At 34.8% G+C, this 12,401-nt stretch overlaps 1 protein-coding gene across 1 annotated transcript in view; it reads left to right on the top strand.

Moving 5' to 3' along the window:
• Nucleotides 1-1,357: 1,357 nt before the first annotated feature.
• The window catches only part of LOC109062734 (neurogenic locus notch homolog protein 1), a 34,728-nt gene continuing 23,684 nt past the window's right edge, over nucleotides 1,358-12,401 (top strand). Inside the window, exons 1-4 of the mRNA XM_042778591.1 lie at nucleotides 1,358-1,874; nucleotides 4,174-4,246; nucleotides 10,835-11,097; nucleotides 11,181-11,519. Of these exons, the coding sequence (XP_042634525.1) occupies nucleotides 1,811-1,874; nucleotides 4,174-4,246; nucleotides 10,835-11,097; nucleotides 11,181-11,519 (739 nt within the window). The 5' untranslated portion in view covers nucleotides 1,358-1,810. The remainder of the gene's footprint in view (nucleotides 1,875-4,173; nucleotides 4,247-10,834; nucleotides 11,098-11,180; nucleotides 11,520-12,401) is intronic.

The raw sequence follows: 12,401 nt of genomic DNA, 5'->3' as shown, positions 1-12,401 counted from the left end.
AGGCAAACCTTCTCTCTTTCGCCCTTTCATTCAACTCTTTTTTTTTTCTTTTTTTTATGCCCTGCGGTTGGAGATTCCACAATGAGAATGTTCCCACGGGCCGACACACACAGACATGCACACATATCGTGCATGCTGTCAAACATGATGTGTCATTACTATAATTCCTAAGGCGAAGAAACCATATACGCTTTCATGCCCAAAAGGGGGGGGGGGGGGCAAACAAAACTTGTACATGAAAAAAAACTATATCTGAAAGACAGAAAATTGCGTAATAATATACACAGATTTCAAATCGAAACCGTAAAAGAGCACTGAAAACAATAAAAGCAGTGCAGTTATAGGTCATAGAAAGGGGAATTCCTCTGACATTCTTGATCTTTACCACTTATTGATCATTTTAGAGATGACTATTGAAGTGTCCAAGTGAGATAAAGAGGGAAAAAGAGACTATATGACTAAGCAACAATGTGCTTTCATTTACAGAAAAGTACTGTGGTGCATGGTACAGTAATTGTGTCTGAGAAATGGTAAAACCATAATGTTTGTATAAACAAAATGAAAATGGTAATGATTTAGTTCTTGTATATATATATATACACACACACACACTCACTCGCAAAATGTGATGTGTTCACATACACAGTACTTTTACACTAAATATAAGAAAAATCATATATATATTAAAAAAACATTATTATATATAAATATATATATATATATATATATATATATATATATATATATATATAAAAGAGAGTTTTTGAACATATTATGTATACATAAAAAAATTATTGTAATACCTTTTAAAAAAAGATACTATTTCTGTATTTTTACATCAAAATTTCACATTTAATTCAATTTGTTACTTGCGCTTTCTTAATTATTTGAGAAATTGACTAGCAATTTTGGAGTGAAAATTGTACACCAATTTTTTTCCAGTATATATAAACACATACAATATAAAATAAATATTAGTATATATATTATTGATTTTTTGAGGCTGTAAATAGAACAAAGACTATACATATGTATTTCTTGTGTGCTTTTGTATATATCATGGTATATAATAAGTACATGATATTGCCATAGGCTATGTCCAAAAAGCCATGTTTTTTACCAAGGTACCAAGCCAGAAAAAAACATTGCACATGTCCAAACAGCCATGAGACGTTTCCCGGTGATAGGCTAAACTTTTCCCTCCTTTAGAATTTAGGGACAAAAGACGCACACTTTCAGCATTGGGTCTTGATTTGACCCCCCCTTGCTATGGGTACGAACTGGCGCCAGGAGAAAGCAGTGATCCGCCCTAGTCCCTCCTCAATCCTCTACATGGGACAGGAATAAACCTGTATATCCCACATTCACCCTGGGAAGAAAGTGTGAGAAAGTGTTTTTTTCCTTCCCTTGCGGTGAAACTAAACTGTGCAGGGAGTGTTCGCTCTTTTCAATTGGTTTCTTTCTCCCAGATCCACATTAATTTGACAGTGCCAGCGCGGATGGATAACGGGGGCGGGCGCTTTCCGTCCCGAGCGTGAGAAGTAATCGAGGAGCGCGTTCAGAGTCCCACGCGACAGTGACATCGGCGCACGCGCGCTTCGAGCGGAGAATCAAGCTGATAGTTTCCCACGAGCGGCAGACGCGGCGACGAGAGACGCTCTTAAGAGACGCTGGGATTTACTTATTTATTACTTAACACGGATATTTATTCTAACTCTTTTGCACTTTCTGGAGATTTAAAGAAGACTTCTGGGGATCTATGAGAACTTCATTAAGGATTTTAAAGAAGTTGTAAAGCCGAGGCGGAGTTATGAACCGTTTCTTGGTGAAATTAACGCTACTGACGGCAGCATCGCTCGCGACGGCGGCACAAGGTATCAAACATAAGTGCAACTCTAATAGCATGATATGCATGTAAAACCTTGATTCATTTTCACACTTTTAATTGCGTTTGGTTTTGCTCTGCTTGTAGTGATAATTCTGCGCAACTTCGAGCGTCACTTGTTGCACAGAATAGCCAGATATTGATAATATTATTTTCTTTCATTTCCAATATTTTAAATCAAGTAGCCTACTTGCATGGTTTTTGCATGATACAATCAGTCGACACAATGAAAATACATAAAATAAAGTTTCAGTTCAACAAAAATCAACTTTGAATAAAATAAAGGCTTTTGGAAAGAAATGCATATATTAAACTCGCTTTATTGATTGGTGATCAATATTGTTATAGATTCAGTTGAATTGAAAGTGTAAGTTCATAAAGGGTGAACTGGATCACTTTTGCCACTTATAAAAAGTTTTTCCACTTTATCTGAATTGTTATTTTATCTCTTTCACTCACTTATGTAACTCTGTTCATGTTATCATGCATGTATAACCGTAAAGATGACAGATTAATGTCTTCACGCTAAAGTTGAGTAACCTCAGAAGTATCGCTGTAACTTTATGACAGTGTAAGTGCTTGATTTCTAAAGTTATTGCGGTTGTTTTTTAGTGCGCAGGATTTTTTGTCTTGTCCCTGGTGTTCATTGAGTTGCATTGTGTGTGGAGTCTGGAGGAAAGCGATCTGTGCGTGAATGAAGGAGAGAGGGAGGGTGAGGAGGGTTGTGCTGTTGTTCTCGTGCGCTGGTAAACAATGCCTCGAGACAGTGTTTTATGGGCTCGTGCTGGACTCTGATTTCTTTTGTCCGCGCGGCGTGGGCTCTGCAGCTGTCGCGCGCGCTCCCGTCAGGCGCGCGTGTGTCCCTACAACACCCTCCACCTCCCCACCTCCACACACGCGCGGGGCGCGCCGCCAGAACAGGCACCCATTGAGGAACTAAGAGTCTGACAGACAGGGGAAATGATACAACTAGACAGAAGAGACAGGAAACGAAACAAATGCTTTTTAAAGAGATTTAAACCTGGAGTAAAAAAGTGAAGTGAACGGAAAATATCCTAATAAGAAGTACTTTGGTGGTACCAGGGTACAGTAATGGTATCTGATGGTAATACCATGGTACACTGAATAACAGAATGCACTGGTATTCATATTCATGCATCACCATGTTTAATACAAAAACATGGCTACCAACAGTCGCTGAAAAAATTTCAGGCAATTTTTAGCTTAAAGTCAACTAAATAAATATAAAAAAATGATAATTAAATGTAAAAATAAATAAAATAATATAATATTTGATATAATAAAATAAAAGACGCATAGAAAAAGCATATAATTTTTTTAACTTTAAATAAAAAAAATAATAAAATTAAAAGAATTCTAAAAAAAAATGACTAAAAAAAAAAATCTCTTTCCAATAATCATTAATGACAGAGAAAGTCATGTTAATTTATTCAGCCAAAATTTACTTACGTTTACTAGTCAGAAAGTGTATGAAATCCATTGTATGGCCTAGTCTGTGCACTGAAGTTCAACGTTTTAAAGAAACAAAAAGAGAATTAGTACTAGTGGTTTAATCCATAATAAGAACTAGTCTGAGAGTTTTGACCAAGAGCTTTGTCTCTAGACAGTCGTTACCAATTAAAGACGGCCTGCAGGCAGCTGGTTTCATTCAACAAGTGCACAACTGCAGTCTAGAGCGACTGGCCTAGATGCGCTGTTAATCCTTAAAGTGTGATGATACACGCTCCTGCGAAATAAATAGGCTTCCTTCCTTAAATGGACACATACTGAATGCTTACCCATTCAAGTCAAGATGTGCACATCCCAACAGCGTCAGCTGAACTTAAAGTAGTGTGAAGCTGATATATTAATACTGAAACGGGAAGACTGCATTTTGAGTTTAAACCCTTGTTAAAGGTTGACTGCCACATGGAGAGGGAATTGTTAAGGATGTGGAGCTATTTCCAGGCTCAGTGTTGGATAACTGGATTTTTCAGGATCTCTTTGGATGAATAGTCAAGAACCCCCCTCCATTCCTCCATCAAAGTCAGTTATTCACAGCCCAACAAAAGGCCAGTGGCTCTCCATCGGGGCCACAAAACAAAGGGCTCGGGGCCTTTTATTGAAGTCTATAGGTGGCAAGGTTCTTTTGTGAGGAGTTAGCATGTGTGTTTGCATTGACAGGTGTGCTATGGGATGCACAGGTGGGTGGGTGCATGTTCGACCTGGTTTTCTGCAGGTGATTTGTGTGTTGGGATGCACTAACAGATGTTTGCCTTTGTGTTTAGGGCAAAGATGCTCAGAATACTGTCAGAATGGAGGAATATGCGAGCTCAAGCCGAGCGGAGAAGCATCATGCAGGTACGTTACTTTTTTTATGGCATTTATGGTTCCATGAAGGACTTTTAACAGCCATGGAACCTTTCCATTGTACAAAAGGTTCTTTAGAGCATTAAAATGTTTGAGGAACCAAAATGTTTCTTCTATGGCATCACTGTGAAAACTCCATTTGAAAGCTTAATTTTTAAGAGTGCACTCTCAAATATGTAGTTTCTTTATTGGTATAAATGATTGCATGAAGAACTTTTACTATTCATGGAAACTTTCCATTTTACAAAGGATTCTCTGGAGCTCTTGGATGTTTTTTATGTTATTTAAAATATGGTTCTATGTATGGTTTTTTTAATGAAAAGTTATTTGGGGAACCAAAAATGGTACTTCTGTGGCATCGCTGTGAAAACCCTGTTTTAGAACCTTTAGGAGAACCTTTCTATGTTAAAAAAATTACTTTTTCTTGTGGAAAACCATCAATGTTCTGAACCTCCAATCCAAAACATGAATCTGAAAACCTAACGAATTATGAACTTTCTGAATCTATAAAATATAGCAGCTCAGTGGTTCTTTTTTATTTTAAAAAAGTGTGTGTATACCTGTGTTTTTGTTTGTAAGCTGTGATTTACCACTCTGAGATTCCACCTTTAGGTCCAAACCCCTTCTTAGCAACCAGACAAAGCACTCTGCATCTTTCGAGTGTGTGTGTGTGCATGTGCGAACGTGCACGCGCCCATAGTCATTCTGTTTCAAACTTGGATAAAAGACCCCCTACCAACCCCCCAGTAGTCCGTTGGTGCCCTGCTGCAGTGGGACGCTGCTTCTGTCAATGTCTATTCATGCCATTCAGCCCAACAGCTGGCCCTCACCTCCTATTGTCTCACACACACACACTTAGCATGGAATAAACCTTACATTTATTCTCATAGGATGCATATAGCAAGATTTACTATGATTTGGCCATCAAAATCAGAACTTGTTTATTTTAAATTGTTTATTTCTCGATCTTTGTTGCTTTTGTTGTGTGTTTTCTTACACTTGTTAGGCTGTTTGTGTGTGTGTGAATGGTGTCTTTTTTGGACGGCAGATGGCGGAGGGGGTAATAAGACTGCAGGAACTCATGAGAAAGGCCTCAGTGTGTGTGTGTGTGTGTGTGTGTGTGTGTGTGTGTGTGTGTGATGCTTTAAAGGGGGAAATTTAAAAGCAAACAAGTGTGTGGGACTGTTAGCCATGCTTCTCGTTCTGCATTTAATCATGATTTCTTTTAATCTAGGAAATGATGTCACATCTTGTTTTATACCTAAACTGTTTAAAATAAAATAAAAAAAGCACAATTATTTTTTCCTCTTGATGAAAATGCGGGTGTATACCTGTGAAAAAGTTGCTGCCATTATTCTAGAGTGCTCTGATTGGTTGCTAGGGTGTTCTTGATGGTTGCTATAGATGGTTTCTATGATTTCTTTCCTTAGTGAAAATCTATTTTGATGAAAAAGTGAGTATTTGCTTGTGCAAAAGATGTTGCCATTGTTCTAGGGTTTTCTAAGTGGTTGCTAGTGGTTGTTTTGGGTCATTGCTAGGTTGTCGTAGATGGTTGCTATGCCCCCCCCCCCCTTTTGTGATGGAAAAAGTGAGTGTTTGCTTGTGCAAAAGTTGCCCTCATTATTTTAAGGTGTTCTGTCATGTTGTTAGGGTATTGGGTATTCTGAATGGTTGCTAGGATGTTCTTGATGGTTGCTAGGGTATTGGGTATTCTGGGTGGTTGCTAGGGTATTGGGTATTCTGAATGGTTGCTAGGTTGTTCTAGATGGTTGCTAGGTTGGTCTAGATGGTTGCTAGGGTGTTCTGGGTGATTTCTATGACCTCCCACCCTACAACCACCATTTTTAATTATGAAAACATTAGAGTTACCCTGTGCTGTAGTTCACGCTAATATGCTAAGGTGTTCTGATTGGTTGCTAGGGTGTTTTTGATGGTTGCTAGGTCATTCTAAATGGTTGATTGCTGATCTGTTATTCTGGTATGTTCAGTGCAAATCTATGGGATTTTACCTGTTTTATTGTCTACAACAAGCCGATCCATTCGAGGCATCATTCACATATGTAGCACTGTACTTTAGTGTTCTGGGGTTTGTTCAAATCCGTAATCTTGATTATGAGCAATAATAACAGTTTCGACTGCATAATCAAATGCCACTAATTAATTAATGAATCGGTCTAGAAATGATGAGAGAGATCATATCTCTGGTTGTTGAGTGGTTCGTAGACGCATTCACTGGGGGACAAACCCTGAACATCCCGTCGTGATGACCCCGATGATAAACAGGAAGAGCAGAGATATTTCTGATCCCTTTTTTTGATCCCTCCCATAAACATCTAATGTGAACTTTGATGCCTTTCCTGTGTGGTCCGACTCTCAACCTTGGAAATTGTTTGTAAATGGCTGGTGTTTGTGTGTGTGTGTGTGAGCGTGTGGGGATTTTTCTGAATTGTTGCGCCTGAATTGAGGTCAGCGCAACTTCACACGAACTTCTGACATTTCAAGAGAGGATGTCCTACTTTATGTACTTTATGTCAGTTATGTATGTGCAGCAGTATTGTCATTCTTTACTAAAACTTACAAATCATTTAAGTTAATCAAAATAAAGCTGAAATAACTATAGGAAGACAGAAAAATAGAAAAAGTATTAAAATTACTATAACTGAAATAAAAATAATTAAAAATAATATAAAAAATACAGTTAATATGTACATTTTATATGTATGTATGTGTGTATTGTTAGTTTTAGGTTTATGAACATGATTAAGTGTTCTACAATCATTCCAAAGGCACCTGACATCAGTTTTGGAATGTTGGAGGGTTGGAAGTTAATTGGAAGTGTGGAAGCAGAATTCCAGAGATGTCATCTAAATGGAATGTTTTATGACATTCTGTCTCTGGTTGTGGTTTGATTGGTGACAGCTTTTTGATGTGTGTCATAATTTTTAGACTAATCTAATATATTTGTGTGTGTGCTTTTTTGAATGCATCGTCATACTAGAAGCATGTCATGTATTTTGGGGTGATTATGTGCATTACAAGAGCTATTTGTAGAATGAATCACAATGTTTGTGAGCAGGTGACAGAAAGACATGCAGACCATATGTTTCTAAATTTGACTTTCTACCAAAACTGTGTGAAACATCAGCTTCTGGACGCATGACATTTCTTGTATAACTTCCGCATTCGAGAATTACACATAAACTCCCATGTCATGCATTTTGTTTGTTTCTAATGTGTGGTTTTGCATGCACAGTTTATGGTTAGCTACGTGCTGTCTTGTTGTTCTCGTCCCAGAACTGAAAATATGTGTGTGACGGTAAACCTGTAACTAGAGTTCAAAATCATAACGTAAGAACTGTATTTTTCCGGTATTTGAAATAAAGCTCAAATAAAGTGAAATGTCAGACAAATAAATAAAGGCAAATAAATGAATAAATAAAGATGACAATAAAATAAATAATAGTTGAAAACTTAATTAGAAACGTCTCTTTAAAATCAGAAATGTTGCCTTTGCAACTAAATGAAATAAAATGTTGTAATAGGAGATGTACTAAAATAAACCAAAAAATAAAGAAAAATAGAAACTTAGAATAGAAATAGAACATATGACTAAAACCTTAGCTAGAATTTAAATTGTCAACTAAAAAATATAACATTAAAGCTATATATATATATATATATATATATATATATATATATATAATATATATATATATATATATATATATATATATATATATATAAAATTAAAGCTATAATAAATGCAGTATAAATAAAACTTAACCTTAAATTAATAAATTAAAACTGAAAAATAGTCAAATCGAAATAAAAAATTTAAATGTCAAAAGAACTTTTTTTTTTTTAACATAAGTGAAGCGAGCGACTCAGATCTACTAAGACAACATCAATGAGTCATTGATGAGATCAAGTCATTTATCTTGTAAAAATGGTAGAAAATGTTTTGTTATAATCCATCAAAACAAATATGAGGAACAAATACATAATATTTGATCAGTTCTTTACTTGTAGTGATCATCAAAACAGTGGCCCCACTGTCTTGTGTTTGTAAAGGTGTGAAGTAAGAACTGAGGGCCAGACGCAGAAAACGAAATGAAGTTTGTTGTTTTGATTCACACCGAGGGCAGGAAGTCTGTGGTGTGAACACGCGCACACATACACACACACACAGACACAGAAGGCAGCAGCAGATGGTAGACCAGCCCACTGGAATGGGGGGTCTGTAGCCTGCAGTCACAAATGTGCTCAGGGGTCACAGGTCACTGCAGCATCTGTTCAGAGTCGAATATCTCACACACTTCTGCTCTCGGACCTGTTGCCACGACGGGCTGCAGATGACTTCTGCTTCTGTCTTTGGGGACAAAGAGAGGGAGAGAGTTAATGCCTCAAGTAAACTCACACACACATCTGCGCAAGCAAGTGTTTGCCATGGGATGTCTTTATTATTAAACTATTGCATGTCAATTAGCAAATCAAATGTATTATGATAAGGGCTACAAGTTAACAACATATACACACACAATATAGATATCTTTAAAAATTATAATTTATAAATTTGTTTATTTATATTGTATATACTTTTAGTTTTTTTTTTTTATTTCCTCCTTTAGAAAACAAATTCTTTAAAACAATGCACTACATTGTGAAAAAAAAAATTCTACATATCAAGAGCTAATAAAAAATATTTAAAAATAAAACTTTTTTTTGGACATTTTATTTTTAAAAGTATATATTTTTATATTTAATTTTTTTTTGTATTTATTTATTTTTTTGTTTAAATTACATTTTTGGATTTTTCATTTTGTTTCCTGATAAAGAGCAACTGAATTCATTAAAATGCACTGTGCTACAGAAGTATTGCGCTTATTTATAAATTTATGTATATGTGTATAATATACATTTTATTATATTTTTTAATTTTTGAAAAATATTTTATTTTATAAAATCAAAATATATTATTAAAATAATCTCTTATTATTATTATATACTTTTAAAAAAATGTTTTAATTTTTTTTTCTCTACTTTTAAAGTGCAACGAATTCATACAAACACAATGAACTACATTACTACATTATAATTACATATCATTTCTATATCTTAAGAGCCAAACTTATGCAAATAAAAATTAGACATTTATTTAAAGAAAGAAAGAAGCGCTAATATTTTGATATGTTTAGCCCAGGTTATGATATGTTCAATACAGACTTATGATAAAGCTCTTAGAAAAACGAATGAATGAAAATGATGAATATGGATGAGGTCAAATAATGCCAATGGAGATTCTGTGCTGATAAAAGTGAGATATCAGCAGCAGGAGTTTGATTCTCTCTTGGGAGCTGCCTTAGTGACCTTATGCCACTCGCCATGGCAACAGGCTTTGGGGGAGGGGCAGAGTGCAGTGGGAGGGGCCTGCAGCACAGCTGCCCTTATTTATGCACACACCTGCTGCACCTCACAAACACACACTCACATGAATAAAACACACTGCATTTACTATATCTTACTTTCCGCTTCACTTTTAAAATGGCCTTTAGTGGCTGTTAAAGAAAGTGTTCAGATGTGTCATTTGATGTGTTTGTATGTGTTCATATGAGAGAGAGAGAGAGAGAGAGAGAGAGAGAGAGGGTGCATGTGACACTGTGTGGGCTCCTGATAGCCCTGAGGAATTTAGATGAGTTTAAACAGTGTCTTTCTTTCACACACTGTTTTATACATGCACACACACATACGTTTACTTGGCCATCTAAATGAGAACATATCATAGACTTCTGCTGTTGCTATATAAAACAAATTATGACTTTAATTTCCAGAATGTAAAAAGGAAGTATTTTCTTTTACCTGAAGGGTTTCAATTAATGACTAATGTCATGACTAATTAATATATAAATCTATATGAACGTAACCCTAAAAGAAACATTTTACTTCTAAAATGTAAAAAAAAAATTATAATAATTCACTTGGATGTTTTGTGATATTTATCTAATTTTTAAGATAAATGTGTTGTCAGCATATTGTTAATTAATGTTATTATAATCTCTGTGTTTTGTGTTTCTGCAGACTTTGTAAATACTTATATGAAATAATGAATGTATGTAAATATATACAACGTATAAAACCAATTACCATAACCCTAAAAAAAAAATAAAGTTAAAAAGATTTATTATAATATAATCTGTTTTTTCTTCCTTTTTTATATACAAATAGGTTTTATATATATTTTATACAGTCAGCAATTTAAGAAAAACAAATTTTCACTTGAAGCTTTTTTCATGTTTAGCTCTCTTGAAACAATTTTGTTCTTGAAATATTAAGTAATATTATAATCTGTGTGTTTTTTTGTTTCTTTAGGTGTCCTGCAGACTTTGTAAATGCATATAAATACGAGTTAATTAATAAATATAAATATATAAATAAAATTAGCATGCCCATAAACCTTAAAAGAAATGTGTTTCTGTATATGAATATATATTTTTTTGCAAATCATTTTCATCTACTTTTTGAGACAATTTTGTCCTAAAGTTTTGTTAAATGATAATAGAATTGTTCCGTGTTTTTCATCAGGTGTTCTGCAGACTTCGTCGGCCCGCAGTGTCAGTTCCCGAACCCGTGCAGCCCGTCGCCGTGTCGTAACGGAGGCGTGTGTCGCGCTCGGACGCAGGGCAATGACGTGGAGCTGACCTGCGACTGTGTGTTGGGATACAGCGGGCCGCTCTGTCTGACACCCGTCAATCACGCATGCATGGGCTCCCCGTGCCAAAACGGAGGGACGTGCTCTCTGCTCACGCTCGAGACCTTTACCTGCCGCTGCTCACCTGGGTGGTCAGGTACGCCTGCAAATATATCACCCAAACTAGATGCTCTTCCTCTCGGGTTGATGATAATGATATTAACCTTTGTCTTTCCGCAGGTAAAACATGCCAGCAGGCCGACCCGTGTGCATCGAACCCCTGTGCCAACGGCGGACAGTGTTCAGCGTTCGAGTCACACTACATCTGCACCTGCCCACCTAACTTCCATGGACAGACGTGTCGGCAGGACGTGAACGAGTGCGCCCTCTCGCCCTCCCCCTGCCGGAACGGAGGCACCTGTAAAAATGAGGTGGGCTCGTACCTGTGCCTCTGCCCACCTGAGTATGCCGGCACACACTGCGAGCGCCTGTACCACCCGTGCCACCCCTCGCCCTGCAGGAATGGAGGCACCTGCTTACAGACCAGCGACACCACCTATGCCTGCACCTGTCTGCCAGGTCAGTCCCTTTTAATGATGAATGAATGCATAAATGCATTTTATAAATAAATTCATATTTAAATATTTTTAATTAATAATTTTAACAAATTAATGAATAAATGTTTTTAAATGAGTGAATATTTTTATGAATAAATACATAAATATTATAAATAAATAAACATTAATAAATAAAAATTAATACATTAATTTGATGATGAATGAATGAATAAATACTTATTTTTAATGAATGAATAAATAAATGTATGAATGAAAATATTTTATAAATTAATACTTTTTATGAATGAATAAATCATTTATAAATAAATGTATGAATAAATAAAATTTTATAAATTAATAAATGTTTATAGATGAATGAATGAATGAATGAATATTTTTATAAATGAATAAATAATTTTTATAAATTAATTGATAAATGAATAATATTTCTAAATTAATAAATGCATTTCCTATTAATGAATAAATACTTATTTTTAATTAATTAATAAATTTATGAATAAAAACATTTTATAAATTTATACTTTTTTATGAATGAATAAATATTTTTTATAAATTAAGTAATATTTTTTATGAATTAATAAATAAATAATTTATATATAAATGTATTAATAAATACAATTTTATAAATGAATGAATAAATGTTTATAAATGAATGAATAAATATTTTTATAAATGAATGAATAAATAATTTTTTAATAAATAAATTATAAATGAATCAATGCATTTCCTATAAATTAATGAATAAATAAATCATCTTACAAATAATTTTTATTAATGAATATGAATTAATGAAAAAGTAATGAATTTATACAATTGTGTTTTATTTTATTTCTGTCTGCAAAAACAACAGCTTTTGTTGCAGCATACGTTACTAGCCCTGCAT

Source organism: Cyprinus carpio, chromosome A21 (genome assembly GCF_018340385.1).
Source record: "Cyprinus carpio isolate SPL01 chromosome A21, ASM1834038v1, whole genome shotgun sequence".
Classification (NCBI taxonomy): Eukaryota; Metazoa; Chordata; class Actinopteri; order Cypriniformes; family Cyprinidae; genus Cyprinus; species Cyprinus carpio.
The sequence above is the reverse complement of the archived record's forward strand: the minus strand, read 5'-3'. Positions and strand labels throughout refer to the sequence as shown.